Genomic DNA, 19,804 nt, shown 5'->3' on the forward strand with positions numbered 1-19,804 from the left:
TGTTGTCGGCCGTAATGAACAAACCGAATAATTACGCAGTAAACAAAAAACAACAACAAATAAACATTGATTACTGAACGTGCCCTTTCCGTTCTGCGTCTCTTGTGAAGGTTGCGATATTAAGTTAAGCAATACGTAGAAGAAAGTGGAGCGAACGATGTCTGTTCTAGCCTTAGTTTTGGAATATAGCTACAATCCGTATAATTATGTAAAATAGCTTAATAACGTCTCGGCATTGGAGAAACGATGCAGTGGGAAAGGACAAGGGAGTTATATCGCTCTGTGACGAGGAAGTGATAGACACGAAGATTGATATATATGCATTCAGAAACATCACCGATAAGCTCAGTTGCGAGCGGACGCTTGCTTTGCACGAGCAGGCGCGGGCAAGCAACGCGTAGTCGCCTGGCACGAAAAAAAAGTTGATTTAGAGCTCCGCGGTCGTCGACGAAAGCGGGCAGACACCGAGATGCCGTTTGGAAACGACGACCGCGTATCCGCGAACGGCACTCTCTTCAATTGGGGAAGTTTCGAAACACCAGTGCGCCCTGGATTCGGTGAAAACGGTAGCAAAACGTTCGCAGCGCATTTTTCTCATCGCCGCCGGCCCCACGGGGACGCGCCAACGTCTTCTCGGCATTCCGGGCTATGGTATGGTGTACGAACGTTCGCCAGCTAGGGCGGCATGCCCTCCCGCTGCGTCACAGACACAAGCCGAGCCGAGTCGATCGCGTAAGCGGCTGGCGCGTGGACCGAGTCCATATAAGAGGCGGGCGGCGAAAGCCAGACTGGGCTTAGAAGAAAGGAAGAGTGGGTAGTGAGAGGAAAGAAAAAAAAAAGAAGAGCGGATGAAGAACACAAAAAAGAGCTAGTAGTGCTGCAGCGGCTTGGGGCAGCGGTTGGCGGCGCAATGTGGAGCAGCGACTCAGCTTCCTTGAAGGGCGACCGGCGAGCGACCTTGCCCGTCGGCCAACGTGGCTGGCACACGCCAGACTCTGCGGGACGGCCGCCGCAGAGAGAGAGAGCGGCCGATCTACCGACGGGAGGGCGAGAAGAAGAAGAAGAAAACGCCTGCAAACAAGTCCGGGGGGATTAAGGCACGACGGCGACATTTTTCACCCGATGCCGGACAGTGGCGTTAAATGCGCGCTCCTCGATTACGGGAGCACGTGTTGCTTTAAGCAAAATGCACGCGTGCCGCGCCGAGGTGCTCAGCCGAGGGGTGTAGCGATAAAAAAAACAACTCTCGAGTCCTACTTGTTGTCGTGTAGCGGGAGAACGCGTGGCGTGAGTAATCCGTGGAGTCTGGGCTGGGTGATGCGTTTTGAAAGTTATTATGCGCGCTGGACTAAATATGCTGGACACGGGCTGTCGAGGAGATTAAAGCTCATCTGTCCATACCGCAGTCGCAGGGCACGGATATTTCAAAAACTTTGCTTTCAATGGAGGACGGGCAGCCAGTGAGCGCTAGAATGTGGCAATCGCAGGATCGGTACGCAACGTATACGATTCCACTCAACCCGAAGAGGGGACAAAAAAGAATGCCGCGTTTTTCATCGCTGTCTCTTTTCCTACTCTGCAAGATCGCCAGAGTGCTGATAATAAAATTAACCCCTTCCGTACCACGCCAATATCCCGAATCCAAACCCAGAACGGCCAAATTATGTTGATTGACCGCGGTTGCCAACATGTTTTTACTTCCCCAGAAAGAATAAATTGATTCTGCTTGCACTGCTTCATCGATTGTGGGCTGCCATCACACCACCAGTCTTCCACCTCTTGGATCAGTGCTGGTTGTAAAGGTGTTCAAGATTATGTGCTAACCTCATCGTCTCGGTAACTATTCTCGTGCTGTAATTTCCTTGAGGCTACTGCCTATAAGTAAGCACTAATTAGGGACGACGCCTAGACAATACACTCGCCGCATTCTCAATCGGCTCGGTCATTCGAACAAGGACGGCCGGGTGTTGCGGCAAGTTCGTAGAGAACAGCGTGGCGCTTTGGAATGCATCCCCTTCGCCTTTCGAAGCGGTTCATCTCGCCACGACGTTCCAGCTGCCCGGGCAGACATCCGTCCTTCCACGGGACTGGGTCTCGCGCTTGCGTCATGTGCGTGGCACTCGGCACCAGGGTCACTCGTACGTGTAAAGGCGAACGCATTCTTCGACCCGATGGCGCGGTGGACTTCCCGATAACGGGGAGGAGGAGGCACCTATTCTTTGGAAGCGCAGCAGCTGCCTCACCGGCGTCTTTGTTTTGCCGGCGCCGCTCGCCGAACGGTTACTTGGCGCTGCGCAGCCCGCTTCGGTTCAGGGGCAAGACGGGGTCATCGCCTATAGCTCCCGAAGCTCTCGCGGCTTTCGAATGCGTCCGAACGGACGGGTTCCTCTGCGTCGCGCGAACGCTTCGGTTAATAGAACACCGACTCGAAATATAGTGGGACTAACTGTCATTATGTGCGCGGCCGCAAAGCCAGCGCCTAGAAAAATTCTGTGCGAAATTAATAGTTCATGTTTGTGTTGTGAAAGACGGGCTTGAACTACAAAACTAACTTACGGGATAACGTGCCGAACCTGCAATCGGGGTTATGACGAAAGCCGTCCCCAAAAACTCTTAGTTTGTTTTCATCGTCTGTGGTTCTTTAACGTGCACTCAAAGTACGGTACACGACACGGCATCTTTCATAACAAGTGCGTTGCCCCCTTGGCTGTTAACCTTCATCATTTCATACGATTCTGGTGGCAGACAGATGGCGATCGCAGCAGACGGGTATATGGGCATAGCGCAAGGATTTCTTTCTCGCGATTCTATTCCTTTCGCGTCACCCGCTGTTCACGGTCTTCCGGTCCTAGTGATAACCTGGGCGAAGCGCCGCTCTGACCCCTGACGAAGAGCGAATGGGAACAGCAATGGAATGTAATCGCTTGGAATTGGATCGCATTGGAATTATCCCGGTCCTTGTGACATTCAGAGAAGTCACACTTAATAGGGCGCTCCAAGTGACCGTTAGAGCGTAAGCACAATGTGACCCGCGTGCAGACAGCGCTGGGCGTGGGCTTGGCCTTGTAGCTTAAGGAATAACCTGAGAAAACCGGGTGATATTGTTCGAAAAAAAAAAGGGCGGTGTGAGCCACGAGGTGTCCTTCAATACACTTCGTCGGCTTTCTGTGGAAATCAATAAATTTTGTATACTAGCTGTTACACTTAAAATGAGCGGCCCAAACATGACGACATGCATAGTAAGATGAGAAGCATGGAGCAACATGGGAAGATCGGTATTCGCTATTTCTTCTCATTACGCGGGCCAGCTGCAAAGCACATTGAAGCTTGACCACACGCCAATGTCCATAAATCAAGGTAACAAGTTTTTTCAGCGACCCAATAGCGTAGAATTAATGCAGGCGTTTTATTCTTGTCAATTTCGGCCTCCTAATAGCATGGCGGACACAACGTAAGACGCGGCTGTGGTGAAATCGTACGTGTACCAAAAACATTATCATGGGAACACTACCAAAATATCATCAAGACAAATAAGGCAAGAAACTGAAGACATGTATCTGTCCATATTTGGGGATATTTCTTTACCTGCAGTCTTCATTAAATCTTGCAATGTCTGAGCACGGCTGCAAAAATCCCACGCCGCGCCCTTCGAACTCCTGTCGATTACATGGCGCTACAAAAGTCAGAAGAGGGGGAAAGCAGCGATCTTTTTGATACTTCGCGCTTTGCAGCTGCGATTCTCTCAGGGACCCCAGCGCAACCCGCCATGTCATTTTCGGTCACTGGTCCAGTGGATTCGAAAGTTTCCAGAAGCGCTGTGCACTATAGTAATACGAGCCATGCTTAGCGTTGCGAAAAATTGTGATAACTCTGCAGCCTTGGTGCGTATGTGCAGTATGCAGCAAAATCTTAAGGACTACGGTATTCTGAGGAAGCGTCGAATTTCTGAGCCGTTCGTGAACTTTAACCTGTAAAACTCTGGTACTACGTACACTACGTAAAGTTTAAATACACAAGGCACCGTGGAGAATAAAAAAAAAAAAGGAAAGAAGTCAGAGAGTAAACATGCAGGCGTTCGGAAGGGATGGCTTCTTCTTGCCACTTTCTTCGACACAACTAGTACATATACTATTATATACCTTATGTATTCTACTAGTAGCACATATACTAGTATTACACTAGTGCAGGGTGAAAATACGATCACCGCAGCCCGGGATGCGCGTACTCCATGGCTTCGCAAATGTACAGCCCTCACATTCAAATCCCACGGTATATAGGTGAACTTTCGGTGGCCTCTGTACCTCACCCTATTTTTCGGGCCCCTCCTTCCCGACGTCCACGCAATGCGGTTATCATTTCGATCGGGAGCTGCGATCGCAGCTCCCGCATTCTTGCGTGCGTCGTCGACGCGTACTGACGGCGGCGGAAACGTTCTCGCTTGTGCGGCCAAGCGTCGCCAAATGCCGACACGCTCGCCGCCCATGCGCCGGCGCGTACGCAAGGCTAGACACGCGTGAAAGCAGCCGAGTAGAAAGTATAGGACAAAGAAAAAACAACAACAACAGTAATTTAAAGCCGTGCCCGTGGCCGCGTAACGTACGCTTTCCAGAAAAGGGGCTCCACGTCACACGGGGGAGATTGTCTCGCGAACTTTCTTTCGTTTTTTTTCATTGTCATGCATAGCAAGTACGGCCCGACTTGTTCGGAGGAGCCAGTGGGTTAGTCATGCTTCTGAAGAGAATAGTTGGATTCACGCATTCATTGTTGAATGCGCATGCTTGAGGAGGTTACGTAGGGTATACGAGCTGGTGTCACTGTTCTCCTTAATTGGAGGAAAGGCGTCCGTTTTTGCGGCAAAAAATACAAGCGATGACGGTGCTCGGAAAACTCCACACGTCTGTGTTCGTGTTATCTGGCGCTTCTCAATTGTGCAAGGAGGTCAGCCATAGAGAGCACGCTGTCTGCAACAATAATAGCGAGATGCTCTAGCGCCAACTAGCATTCCTGCTTTTCAGACATTCAGCGAAAGGAAAAGTTTGCTTGAGTATGACAAAGGGTGCCAGATGGCTGTACAGCGTGCTCTTAAAACGCGTAAAACGCAGCAAAACTGCATTGTTTTGTGTTTTATATTTATAGACGGTTGAACCTGAATTAAGCGAAGTCAATAAGACCCGACGCCTATTTCGTTAAGTCAAGTATTTTGTTCATTGAAAAACAGTTAAAATACTTGAAGGAATAATTTTATATTTGTTCAAGTGGAAACCTGAAACAACGATGCAAGTCTTTAATGCATACGCGCCTATCGTAAGAAGCGAGGCCATTAAGCGCGTCTTGTGTTCTTTTAAGTTGGTGGCAAACGTTCTTAACAAGTCAATGGCGTCTGTCACTCGTTTTGAAGCCCTACATTACCATATTTTCTCACTAAATCTTCGCTACATCATGTTAGACCGTCAGTTCACTTCTTTGCTGCAAGGTTTCCAACGCATTAAGATCTATGAATGTCTGGTGGGGAAATTGAACTCACTTCGTTATATAAAGAAGTTCGTAAAAGATGGTTTTCTGAAATCGAGGTTTGATTCTATGTATATACAGGGTGTCCAGTCATGCACCAAGTTCAAAAAATATGCAAATTCCACGTAGCTGGACAGAACCAAGGTAATGTTGTTTGCGGTCGCTTGGAGATACTCAGATTATTTTTTGCATTCCGCCTAATTACATAATAATACTAATTAATTAGTCAACTTCTCACTCGTTATAATTATATAAAAAGTGTTCATGAGAAAATTGTAGATCATCATGAAACACTCCCGACACAGCTTTTCATACGTGCTACATGAGAGTGTTTTTCCGAGCGTGAAAGAAGCCCGCGAATACACGCAAAGTGCCTCGAGTGGCCAGTCGCGTGGCAGTTTTGCATATACCCACCGCGCAGCATTAAAACAATTGATTAAATTCTGCGGTTTTATGTGCCAAAACCACGATATGATTACGAGGCACGCCGCAGTGTGGGACTCTCGGATTAATTTCGACCACCTGGTTTCTCTAACGTGCACCCAAATCGAAATACACGAGCGCGTTGCATTTCGCCGCCATCGAATTGCCGAATCCGCGGTCGAGATCGAATTCGCTACCTCGAGCTGAGCCACTCAATCCCACAGCCACTAAGCTAACGCCGGGGGTTCGTGCACCACGTCGACGAAAGAGGCGCCATCCGTATAGTGCGCGACGATCGCGTGATAACCCTTCATCCTGGGAACGTTCTTTTCTATTCTTCTATTCTTTCTTTTCCTTTTTTTTCTCTTTCTTTGTCTACATGCCGCCAGCAAAAGTGCTCTTGTATGTCGCATACTAGTACGTACATTGCGTCGCAGGCCACTTAACTGCACCTTGCGGACACAGACGCTGCCCATCTGCCGGCCTTGATTGCAGTGACTTGTGCTTCTTTGAAACCGTGGTTCCCTGAGTTTGAATGCCGAGACGTATTATAGCAATCGCGGTGGCGTTGTCGCTTGCGATGGGCAAGACGCATGCAAACATCCAATGTAAAGTATATTAAATATGGTGTTGCATGGGCGATGTCATGGTTGCAGAGGCTGCACTTACCTCCGTTCATGATAATGTACGTTGTGTGCAAGGCTGCGCTCTTGGGACTTACTTGGTTGGCAGTTTGACCCACACGTCGGACAAAAAAAGTAAGACCAGACGGTGACAGAGAATGCAAAATAGTACCAGCGATAGCTCCTATGATATAGCGTGCCATCTTCATGGAACGCGTCCAAAAATACATACATATATAATTAAAAAAGGCAGCACTCTTATAGCTCTGACCTTAACATAAAAGGAAATGGCATGAGTGCCCTTAGTGGTTGTTTTTGATTCCGTTTACGTTCATGCTTTATTTACCTATTTGTTCTCCCTTTTATGTGTGCGCTGTCCCGCAACTTTTGATGATAAGGATGGAAGCGGGTATATATTGAGCGATTGCCAGAGAGTGCTTTGATGTAAAATAATCAGTTATTTCTCAATAGTATCTTGAAGCTGTGTCTAATTAAACTGTCACGTGAGAACACCAAGAGGAAAAATGAAGAAGAAAACAGGAAAATCTTAAAGGGAAGTTGAACGGCTGTTGACGTTTTCTGTTTTACAAAAAATGCGGCCATCTTTGACGAGAAACCATTTTTTAAAACTGCGTATATAATTTAGCAAAGTAGCTGCTCTCATAGTTTTTCGTGGAAGCCCCTTGTCTATAGAGCACAAAGAATTTTTCACGATTGATCATGAGCGTATCTAGACATAAATCTCGCCAGTCCGAGCCAAGTCACGGCTCAAGTATATAACCCACTTACACCAACCACCTAAATAAATTCAAAGCGCGAGCTACCAAAAATAAACGTTGTATTAAGGCAACAAGAGAAAGTTACCGTATGTTCTTTAAGATTTCTTTAGCCTATTAATTTTCAGCCGATTCATCTATTTCTATGCCTTTTTGACAAACTGGCACTTCCGACACTTGGAAGAATATACGAGCAAGATTACGTAATGTCCTGAAAGAGCTGCGTACGTTTTTTTTTTGTTTTTTTATAGAATACGAGTGACGGGCTATACATACGCGCGCCTGCTCGTTGTTTTACGTCGCACTCTGCCATACATGCTCAGTTTTTCAAATACTTGTGCTGTTTGCCAGGATATATTTTCGTATGTTTGTACAGCCCCGTATAAATGGTCGGTGTGCAGAGATTCTTTTGTTTGTTTGTTGGTTCCGGTCGCTAAGCTTTTGTATTGAGTTTGCACTACGGCAACTTAATCATATACGGCGCATTGGCTGCTCATGTTGTTTTCATGTTCAATAGATTTATGCTCGGCGATATCTCCAGCACGCCATCAGCGCGCTCAAGGCGCTGTCAATGGCTTTCATGATGCCCGCTTGCTTCGTCACCAGTACAATGTCAATGTCAAAAGGCCTGCTTTGCACACTACTGTCGGGGACGCCGTTAAGTGTATAAAACTCTTGACGGTAACTGAGAGACAGGGATCAACCTACTAAGTGCTGTATACCTGTACTCTTGTCCATCGTTTCAACGCGCCTTTTCTTTACTAAGTCAGGCTGAGTGGTCGCCTGGCTATTCCCACGAAAAGAGCTCGTCTACCCTTCACCCCCGCATATGACACCATTCTGCGCGAGGGAACACGGCGTTCCTGTATTCTCCAGTTGCCTGCTTACCCGTGCGGTTGTCTACTGTATATGGACATGAGTCGGTCGCGAGTGAGACGGGAACTGCCTAAAATAAGAATACTTGACCGACGTCTGCGCATACGCTGAAGACAAGAACGCAAACAAGGCTCTCTACAAAAGTGTGTCACGTGATACGAAGTCAAACTACACGTCTTCATTGACGTGCCTTCTTTTCGGTGCACTGATCCCAATATTCACCGGCACTTCAAGGCGGAGAAAGGCTTGCCTTACAACTGTGCGGCTACTAAATATACCATCTCAACGTTCGGCGGGCTATCGAATGCCATGAAACGCGCTGCCTTCGCGTCGTGCAAAGTAATGTAACGCAATACGGGACAATTAAAGAAAAACTACAGGCCCCACTCTTTTTTTTTTTGTGACGCGCTGTGTACACGCTGTGTAGGTAATCTATGTACCTACACGAACTTTCTGGCATTTCGCCGCCATCTGAATGCGGCGGTCACGGCAGGGGTCGATCATGCAACCTCGAAGATAATATTTTTGAAAAGCCTTATATAGTCATCCACTAAGTTGAAGCAATGCCAACAGCAACCTTTTTGTTTTGTTTTTGCTTTTTTATGCATGCATATCCCGTCGGTGAGTACCCGAATGCCTCTTTCGGTCGGTCAGAATCTGCGACCGTGTCGACTACGTATAAAGTGCAAAAATGCTAACGGATGGCGACAGTCGAGCTTCCGCAAAACTCCCGCAGAGTTTCGAAGAGTCTTTGGGGCATGGTGCCACCGGTCACGTGTTTAAGAAAGAAAAGGAAGATAGTCCTGCAGAGCTAGTCTAGACGGGAGTCGAACCGCGAACATAGGTTAGAGAAGAGTGTTCTATGCCTGATAAGTCGAGATCGCTAGCCCCATTTAAATGTTGGATGAACAGCTGCTGCTGTTGCAAGGAAAGCACACGGCTTAGTTTTCGGTATGAAGACCTATACCGACAAAGACGAGAATGGGTTCTATGTGAGAGGTAACGTTCACCGCTACGAGTTAATTACAGTGACGTAGGCGGGGATGGCGCTGAGCGAGGAGGAGGAAAGCAAAGCTATACACAAAATACTATAAATGATAATCAAAAAGCAAAGCGTAAAAAAAAGTAAACAACGTTAAGAGACATACATAGCGCTCTTTACGTTCCTCCCTTGTTTTTTTACGCGCTGGTATTTGATGATCATGAATAACCAACCAGTCCGAACTTCAATTCTGGTGAAGTTATAATTCAATGATGATGCAGAGTTGATTATTTGGTCACGCGTAAGAGTGTATCTACACTCTTACGGTACAGAGTTATCTACATCTAAGGTGAACATCTTATTAGTATTCGAGACATCATAGAAGCTGATGCTCAGTACATAATTCGGAAAAACATTATTGTGTTTATCGACATCATGATTACACATCGTATAACGAACATTTCACTCGTGAAGTGGAATAAACGCTGTAGTTTTACCGGCTTGAATGCTAATGAGGTGTTTACCTTAGATGTGTTCGACCCTGTACATGTGCAGTAAGTACGCAAGTTATATATATGTGGGGTCTGTTATATGAATACGTTACATGTGCAAGGGAATCACAATTATTTATACAAGCCTCTGGGGTGTATGTGCGAATACGCTACCTATAAATTATACATGGAACCATGTTCGTACGCAAATATCTTTTTTTTTGTCTTGGCGATTAAAAAAGGGTGGCAACCTAAGTTCTAGACTCCATGCACTATGGACAGCCAGGCTCCAAACTGAAAAACAAGAGCAAAAATGTAACCGAATAGAGTTACACTTGCGAAAAATAACGAAGTTACGGCTATGCAAACACTATAGGGAAATTACACTCGCTGCTAGTCAGTGTATGAGAGGAACGTTCAAGTGATTTTTGTGGAGTGCCAAAACTAGGTGTTCATAACGCCGCCGCGGAGCCATGCGTCTTATAGCTTGTATTACACTAGCGCAGTAAGAAACGCGAGTGTTTACGTGACCATCTATGCTTTTGACGACACTCTGATACGTCACACTCACAGGCAAAAAAAAATTAATATGACGAAATAGACACGAAAAATGGGAGGAGAAGGTATCCTCAAAATAGCCTTTTTCGTTTAATACTAACAAACCCGGTTACACGAAGTAATGACGAATGCGGGCATACTTCCTTTCCCGAAGTAAGAGACAACACTTAGTGAAAAACGGTATTAACCGGGCTCGTTTGGATGTTTTTCGGATGCACAGCTGAAGGGTAAGGCGGAGCAACTCGGCAAATCAGGAGATTGTCGACGCTATGACGAGGCATGTAACATTTCGCATGGTGACCAACATTTATTCAGTGACACGATCTCGTTTGAATTGAAGGCGTTATAACTTCCCCCTGATTTCGATATCATCTCGCGATTTTACGCCCGTTTTGTTTCTACATCCGTTCTTATCAGGATAGTGGTGCAAAGGCAAAATACACGAAGCGACTGGATTTCGCACTGTCTTATTTCGAGAACCCTACCCATCGGTAATGCTAAGAAATATGTAATAGTGGCTTTGATTCGCGTTCATGCAGCGGTCATCTTTAGAGGCTGTGGATGCGTCACTAAAAACAATTTTTTCATCTGCTTGCTCTTCGCAGCTGCTTTGTCGGCAACGACTGTCGGCCAGACCGAGACGGCGACGCCAGCTGTGACGACAACATCAACTCCGGTGAGTGCACGCAGGCAACTTGTCCAAAATTGAGCTTGCATTGCTATGCGCTTGCTGAACGAGTTTGACGCAAAGTGAAGGCCTAATTCATGAGTTATCGCACTTGCATATGTAAGTCGCAAGCTGACAAAAGCATTAGTCCTACGAGCTTTCTTCCTTTGGAAGTTTCCCGGTCATGTGAAGTGAGATCTGGAAGCTGGTGTGTACAGCTGTAGGAGGAAGGTAAAACAAACAAACAACGGCTTGTGGAGTTTCAAGATAGTGAAATGACTGAAACACGCCGTAGGCTCCGATTAGGCAGACAATCTAAGCGTATCAGCATTGTCTCTAAGGAATATATGACAGTATCCTTAATATCCTGTCCTGACGCTCTAGTTGTTTTCAGTTTTCTTTGACGTTTTGAAGGATACTAAATTAGTCAATAGCATATGAATATCAATGGCACCATATTGTCGAATATAAATGGATGGTGAATTATTATAATGATTATGAGTAGGCGCATAGGGCAGGAATACCTCCAAATATAACTGTCAGGAATGACAACGAAAATAATTGAAACGTATGCCGTTGACCATCGCAACGCATCTTCAACCCATAGACTTAAACTTTAAACATAATTCAGGAGGCAAATCATGTCGGAACAAATGTTTATGCCTTCAAGGTTGAGCGCGCCTTCTTTTGTATTTCAATTGCTTAAGCAGTCACCGGTACTCCCTTATAAATGCTTATTTACATTTATTGTTTAGTTCGAGTAATTTTATTGCTGGTCACAAGAAATATTAAAAATATGATCTGATATATTGAGCTGCAGATTTCTTATTTTTTCTTTGAAGTGGAGAACCTTTATAGTGATCAGTTCACTGTTCACTTCCTTCTCTGTGAAATTGTAAACTGGGACTGCAGAAATAAATACCAAAGCTGGAATTGATTTATGGCTTAACAGTTGCGTACACGCGCATAAAAAAAAAAAAAAAAAAAAAAAAAAACGAGCACAAGGGAACTATGCGGTTATCTTCATTCTTTACCTTCCATGAAGTCACGCTGAAAACGCTATTGCTTCTTGCAATAGGGATAGAAGTTTTGGCAAGACTGTGATGGACCAGTGCGATCTGGAGACACAGTCACTCCATAAATTATGCATGACATTGGGAATAATTCTGTGCTAGTGAAAAAAAAGCCGTACATTTCGGTTCCCCACTTCATTTTCACTTCCTGTCACTTTCGTAGCAGAGCCGTCGAAGATGCAGCAAATTATCTCGTGCAGCTGTGACAGCATGAAGGTGGCTTATGTACTCGACGCTTGAGTTCGCACTCAAGACGGACACCAATGCCGACGTCCTCAGTTGCATTGCTTGGACACCGCCTTGCCGCTTTGCTTAAACCAAAGAAATTGGTATTATAATGAGACACACTTTACGGTTTCTCGCACACTGATGCGTCTGTAACGAGCTGAGATGCTAAAAATAGCACTTCATTTAACTCATTACGGAAGGGGCCACACACGTCCCATGGCGTGCAGTCTTGAATGGCCGCTTCCACTGAAGGCGCCACTGCGCACTTCGCAGTGCCTTGATGCGCTTATGCTGGGTTGCAAACGTAGGCTCGTATATATAGTTTTGCCACGTATTGGTTATGACTCTATGTATCTCTGGCTATTGTCTCGCATTGTCTATCACTTAACTCTACGTTAAGTACAAAATGTAGGTGACGCGTGCCTACGCATACTATAAGGGGAGGCCCTTGACTTCACTCTTCGCTACGCGGCCTTGGTCTGAGCTTCCCCAGCAGAGAATGCACGTATCTCGGCGCAGGATTACCTCGCCTTTGTTCTATACTTACCTGCAACCTGCAGTCGCTTTGTTTTTGTGCCTACCACAGCGTTCGTTTCTAGGCCGCCGTAGCAGATAGTTCTGATTTACTCCCCTCACGTGGAGCTAATTTTTTCCACGTCCCTTTCTAAAAACACCCTATACGTCAACGGCCTCGTAGTCGGCGCTGCTAAACGCCGTTCGTGGGGCGCGCCGCAGTTGCTCGTAAAGGAGCCGCCTGTTCGCATTCCAGAGCCGAGAGAGAGAGAGAGGCGAGCTTCCCCGCATTGTTGTAGTATGGCGCGTAGGGTGGCGTAAGCCGGGCGAGGGTGAGCGCGCGAAAGTAACTGCCGGCGGCTCGCAAGACGCCTGTCGGGTGGTGCTTCGTGACGGATGAGCTGCCGACCCTTGCGGGCCCATCTTGCCGACGCCTGTAGCGCACATGTACACCTGGAATTCTGTAGCCCGCTCGAGTTGGCGTACGCCATTGGTAGATCCGGCATGACAATCCGGATTAAGCAGAGCGTTCTCTGCCTTGCTATAAGCTCTGCCACATAGCTTTTCGTGGCGCGTGACCACGTGCTGCGCGAAAGTTATGCGAGGTGGTGGTGTTATTCTGACACAATTCTTTAGGCCGTCGTAAGATGGTTTAGAGGCAAACCGTACTTCGCGGTGTCTCTTCAGGGTTTTCTGAACGAGCTTACGAGACTGTCAGTTTCGCTACATAAGCATTGCTTTCTTTCTTGTCTGTATATCAGAAAGAGTAACATTATGAACATGCCGAGGAAGCTCTGAAAGCTGCCTGAAGTATAACGGTACTTGATGGAAGACTTCACGCAGACTCGCAAACATAACGCTTTGGTGACCCTAGCCAAGCTGGCTTCGACCTCCGCCTGACTTTACTTAAAAGTGGTGTTTTGTTTGAGCACACTCACAATGGACGAACAGTGCCACCCGAATTAAGGACGTATGAAGCACTGGTGTTGATGCCCGTCGTCAAATACAAAGTAATCGCACTAATTTACAGAGTACGACAGATAGCACGATTCTAACAACCTAAGGCTTGAGTACAAACCTCGCTCACAAAATTGCACCACACCTGCCCAGCCTGCTTCCGCACTCCTAAACACAGTTGCGCACGAGACGCCTGTATGAAAGGTGTTTGTCTCCGCCATGGCGTCGCATAAATTAGCGATCGTATTTGGCGGGCGCATTTAGATAGGTTCCCTTTGAGTTGGACACAGCTGTATGTTCCATTAAATGTTTAGGTAGTCGCCTGCTTTAGACAGCATGTATGCGAATTCTATTCGTATAGCTGCAGTCTTTTGCGAGTAGTGCTCTCGAACTATTTCTAACCATCGCCCTGGTTTCCTTAATGACCACTTGTGTGCCATTCCGGGTCCCGTTGGCTGCTGGTCCCTGCTTGATATGCAAGCGGCTCAGCTGTGGCCTCTGACCGCACAATCTAGATTGCGCGTAAATTGCGTTAAAATGCCAGGGCGTGGGAGACTAACGGCGATTAACCTAAAGCAGACCAGCGACCCTATACTAAAATGGCTGCACAAAACGGGTACACCGGCAGCAGCCAGGCGCCATGCCTGTCGGCTAATTTAGTCCTCCCATTGCGGGCGGGCGCTGCTCAGTCGTATAGCATTGGTCCCGGAATAGCAATATGCGGACAACTAACGACTGTTCGAGTTAGCGACAGTCGCGCCTTTTCCGCCCGCGCGCGCTTTCCTGTTTATGAACAGCACGAAAATAGGAAGCTGCGCGAGAAGCAAGTTGAACGACTGGCGGAAGTTCCCCAGTCTGTTTGCATTCCGGAAACGAATGTCTGAACTTGAGTCGCGTCTTGTTCCTTCCTCCGAATGTCAGCGAAGGACGGCCGTTGATCCGCGTTCGAAGCTATAGAGCGGCCGCGGCACTCAGATTTTATCCCGCACATGCAGCACAGGAAAAGAAGACCGGGACCGCGCAGTGTCACGTATGATACAACACACGCGGAAAGCGAAGCGCGACAATGCTGCGAGTGCAAATAAAATTGGGACACTTTGAACGGCGCGTGTGGGCAGGCCATGTAGGCACGCGCGCCTTGCCGCCGGCCGGACCCGGAGAAGCGGACGTGCTACAGAACGCGTATTTACGGTGTGCCCGTTTAGCATATAAAGGCTCGCGCTATCTATCACAGCGCGGGCGAGCCGACGTCCCTTTTCTTTTCTTTTTTTTTATTCCCCCGCAGTCTGGCGCGTGGTCTGCGTGCCATAATCTGCGCGGCGTCCCTTTGGATTAGCCCGGGCGCGTGCGGCGACACGAGATTTGCATCGCGCCCGCCTAGCCGGCTCGTTCCCCTGCAGCGCGAGCGGCTATGACGGGGACGGCGACACACTTGCGGCAGCCAGCCAGCCGCACGCGCGTACGGGGCGGTTATACGAGCGCGGCGTATCTGAGGAAGCGATCGACGACGGACGACCGCCGTTAGACCGCCACGCGTCTCTTGACAGCATGGCAGTGGCTATCGAAGTCATCCCGAGCTCAGAAGACCCGGGCCGAACGTGTTTATCGTTTCATTCCTTTTTTTTTTTTTACTGCAGCCTCGTTGCTAGCACCACGAGGTACTGTGAACGTGTCCGTGAACAAAAGAAAGAATGCACGGGATGCATGCGCTGACGCAATTTTTGTTTATCTGCACTTCCTTAACCCCGAGGCGGTAACTTCATGGCGCGTATTTCGGGCGTCTTATCGGCGCGCGAGCCGCTTGCGTCCGTCGGTGTGCTCGTTTTATGCCGCGCGATTATCGGGCTAAGCAATCGTAGACGAAATGCGCTCATTATGCTCATCGATGACGACGGATAGGTCGCGGTGTGCACGTTCTCGAGATTGGAACTGCGTGTTCATCGTTTGGCGCTGATGGATGCGCCAGTGTGGCTGGGATTGGATAGTTGCGTGTTACCAATATACTACAATTTTTTATATACCCATGGTAAGACAGGTTATGCTCGATTTATCCAGTTTTATTCTTCGGGTGTTTAACTTTCTGCCTTTTTCTTGTTGTTTCTCGCTCATGTTTCCTAACTGGGATATATATTTTGATGCTTGGTATAGACGGCCCTTCAGTGACCCATTTTCCAATATCTAATCATTTGATAAACAACAACGCCATGTGAACCACACCGCCATAGCTCATAGCTTCAGTTGGTTGCTTTCTCTTCGTCCCGTTTCTTTTTTTATCCGCTTGGCCATCGCTTCGTATATGCTTGCATAGCTTGCTTTCAACGACACCGCTTCTTTGCCTCGATAGGTAAAAAAAAATGCTTTAAGTGTACAATAAGTTAAAAAAAGAAGTAAAGCAAAGGATCGATGAGCTAAGAAGGATTTGTGGGCTATTTCATTGGGAGTATTGCAGAAAGAACATCATACGTTTTACACTAAGCACAGAGAATGTACTACGGCTGCCAGCGAACTGTCTGTCGTCGCCATTCCTTCGTGGTACTTGTACGAAGTAATTGTACTGTCTAAAAGAATTGAGTGGTTGAAACCTGGTAATCGTGAAGGTAGAGTGCAGGCAGACAACACCTACGTACTAAGGCAGCAAAAGAAAAGAGGAGTTCATAAAGCGGTCTAAAGCGACCTGCGGTGGCGCTCCACCGCAGTGCTCTCGAGGCGTTCCACTTGCCCCGTTTCCCAACTTGTCCGGGGACCACCGCAACAGAGCTATCCTGTTGTCTTCTGGGGAGCCGGTCAGAGGAGCAACCGTGCGAGAGGCTTTATCGTATGCGCAGGGCTTCTGCTGAACGACAGGCTCGTCTCCGCGAAATCCTTTGCGGGAGTTGAAATCATGTCTGATTCATGATTGGGAAAATATAACGACTTTTTTTTTATTTAGTGGAAATACACGTAACTAGGGAGGTGCGTGGAGCAGTCGGAGAAGGGGGCCCGCAGATATTTAAAATGCATGGAACTCATCGCGCACAATCAACAGGAGAATCTTTACACTAGTTGCAGCCAACAAGTGATTGCATACGCCGTATAAACAGCCAGCTATCTCAACGCCACTCCATAACCTCGTTTCGATGCCGAGCGCAGCCTCTCCTCGTGATAATCTCGGTGATCGCGCTCGAAAGGCAAGCGGTAGAATCGCGCCGTTTTAGCTATGGTGCCGCCGCGATGGAGATGCCGCTATGCAGACTCGACTTGACCGAGTAGTCAGGCGATGTCTACCGCGCGATCCTATATGCAATGTAAGCGAACGACCACGCGCTATAGCGCTGCTGTTTATTTAACGCTGCCTGTACACCCAGGCACTCAACGCGTGCTCGTATAGCCTGTCGGCGGCCTGTTGGACAAACTACCCCACTTGTCTGACGGGCGAGACCGACGTGTCTCGCGAACGGGACCACCGTTGATGAGCCTCGGGCACATCGGCACGTGCGCTTCGTGGGTGTGCCTCCATTGGGCCGTCCATATATAACTACGCCAATCTCTCCAGCCACCGGCCGGCTATAGAATATACCTCAAAGGGCAGTCTCACGCTGTTGTAGCAAATAATTCCTTGTTATTGTTTCACCCTTATAGTAGCCCGCTAAGCGCGTTTACAAATGTAACTTAGAGAGGCCTTGTGTAGCCTCGATAGCGGTCCTACAATGAATGTCCTCGAATTGACAAGTACAAGGTAAAGGCCGTGCGCGGGGCTGCGATGAGACGAGTCTTTGATATAGAGTGAACAGCTGATTGACCCGCCCCCGAAAAGAAACTTCAGAGACAGCATTTAACAGCACACGTGCGGGCAAATCTTGCGCAATTAGCGATTACAAACTCTTAAAAAAAAAAACATTCTTCCTGCGTCTTCGCAAAATCTTCAGTGAGTCATCATCATCATCATCATCATCATCATCATCATCAGCCTATATTTATGTCACTGCAGGACGAAGGCCTCACCCTGCGATCTCCAATTATTCCTGTCTTACGCTAGCCGATTCCAACTTGCGCCTACGAATTTCCTGATTTCATCACCCCACCCACTTACTGCCGTCCTCGACTGCGCTTCCATTCTTGGTATCCATTGTGTAGCTCTAATGGTCCACCGGTTATCCATCCTACGCAATACATGGCCTGCCCAGCTCCATTTTTTTCTCTAAATGTCAGTTAGAATATCGGCTATCCCCGTTTTCTCTCTGATCCACAGCGCTCTCTTCCTGTCTCTTAATGCCACTGAGTCAAAGAGCACAGAAAAGCTATTTAATAGATCGCAGGTATTTTGGCTGGTGTGCATATGACTTCTGATGTGCTACTGTGCACATAGAAAGAAAAAAAAGCATTAAAAGGTGGCAGAGAAGAGACCAAACGAAATGGCAAAGAAAACAATGCGAGTAAAACCTGATCACAATCTTTATATATGAAAAAAAAAAAACTCACAGTGATACTTATGTGTGATAAACCTGTTGATGATAGTTACACGTGAAGCGGCGGAGTTCCATTACTGCTTGTACTTATCACGAAGCGAACTTTGGCTAAAGCTTTCCGAGCTGGCCAATTTCTCAGATGCAATTGAAACACGTATACAAAGCCCGTCGCTGTCTTGAAGGGCACGATATCGGAAACGTAGCATCAGCGGAGTGTGAAAAGTTGTGTCCATTTGGCGCTCAAGATCAGATTTCTCGTCGTGATGCGCGGAACGTTGAAGTAATACATATTTAGCAGTTTCTAGACGGCCACAGATATCAATCGCACTATTGATCAGTGGTGCGCCCTATGCGACACAGATTATGTTCATAAATAATACGTTCAGTTGAAATCGTTTGTATTTCAGGAGCGCCTGCATGGAGAGCGAACAATTATCTAGTCATTCCAATGTATTAGACAATGACTGTTTTCCCTAAATCAAGTCAAGGACAGTGGTAAAATAACCTATTACGCTGCTATAGAATTACGACACTGTGGCCGTCAGCGTGTCAGTTCGCAGATGTTATGTACGCAGCAGCTGCACGACAAAATTATTTGCTGGCAAGCTGCCTTGTGCTCCTCAAAGACGCACAACACGATCTACGATGCCGTTATCCTGAAGAAAAAGTCGGCGAAAAATGTGTTCTCTTTTACGCAAGAATCGGATAGCCGAAGAAAAACGAAGTCCTGTCAAAGAACTGCTGCAGTGAGTCGCATACCTGGCTGATTCGTCGACAGGCTTCGCATAGAGATTGATATGCCTTCGGGCTTTTTTCAACCTCGTCTCTTGCTTAAGGATTCGCTCTACGCCTTCGAAAGTGGAAGAGTTTTGGGTCACTTACGACAGCGGGTTAATTGGAGCACTGCCGATACGCCTGCCTGAAAAGCATCGCTGCCAATTACTCGGTCCGTTCTTGCTCAACCCCGGCCAACGCCTTCTGTAAGACAGCGGCGAAGTCAAGCGGTCGACACCTGAGCGAGGGCGGGAGTGAAAGGCTTTTAATAGCCGGGCCTCACGGCTCGTTAAGCTGGCATTTTGCAGAGCAACGCTACTTACTACAAGCGGAAAAGAGCACTTGGTTACGGGTTGCATGTCTTCCGCTGTGCCATTAGCGGTGTGTAATGGCCATGCACGTCTGAACGCGCATTATTTACGTAGGCAAGAACAAACGATGCCGAAGGGCACAGGGCACATTATGCGTTTCTCTTTAGTTTTTTTCCGTGCATGTTTGTTTCTTTTCCTTTGACTTACTTATTTTTTCGCGCTTCTCAGTTGATAGTCATGACATGTGTTTCGGGCCCTTCACAAAAACCAGAAACATATGCAGTCACTACTGCCAGCGAACATGTCATATTTTCTTAATTCTCTTAAGGAGGCTAAAGATTCGCAGGAGGACCTTTGCACGGATGGCTAGAAAAGTAGCACAGATGGTATAATGTTTTGCGGTGGTTCGTCAGTATCGACGAGAAGGTATCATAGCAGCACGGGACGCAGGGCCAATGTAAGCGATACGCTGAGCAACATTGGCCCTACAGCGGTCAAAGCTGGCTGGTCGTTGGCCTCGCAATGTTACGTTCAAAACGTGACTTGGAGTGTGAAACATCGAACACTGAACGCGAGTGGTATGTGCGGAAAGCGCA

The 19,804-nt window shown here is 47.5% G+C and overlaps 2 protein-coding genes across 17 annotated transcripts in view; both read left to right on the plus strand.

Moving 5' to 3' along the window:
* The window catches only part of LOC119461693 (neprilysin-1), a 559,943-nt gene that overhangs the window by 435,475 nt on the left and 104,664 nt on the right, over window positions 1–19,804 (plus strand). The window lies entirely within an intron of this gene.
* Window positions 1–19,804, plus strand: part of LOC119461694 (mucin-2-like) — a 303,059-nt gene that overhangs the window by 78,726 nt on the left and 204,529 nt on the right. For 9 of the 10 annotated variants that reach the window (XR_007468227.1, XM_049671914.1, XM_049671913.1 and 6 more), the window contains exon 2: window positions 10,846–10,916. The exons of the other annotated variant lie outside the window; for it this stretch is intronic. Coding sequence is in view for 8 of the 9 variants with exons in the window: in XM_049671914.1 (XP_049527871.1) it covers window positions 10,846–10,916 (71 nt within the window). In the remaining variant the exon portion in view is untranslated. The remainder of the gene's footprint in view (window positions 1–10,845; window positions 10,917–19,804) is intronic. 10 annotated transcript variants of the gene reach the window in all.

The sequence above is a fragment of the Dermacentor silvarum genome, chromosome 8, assembly GCF_013339745.2.
Source record: "Dermacentor silvarum isolate Dsil-2018 chromosome 8, BIME_Dsil_1.4, whole genome shotgun sequence".
Classification (NCBI taxonomy): Eukaryota; Metazoa; Arthropoda; class Arachnida; order Ixodida; family Ixodidae; genus Dermacentor; species Dermacentor silvarum.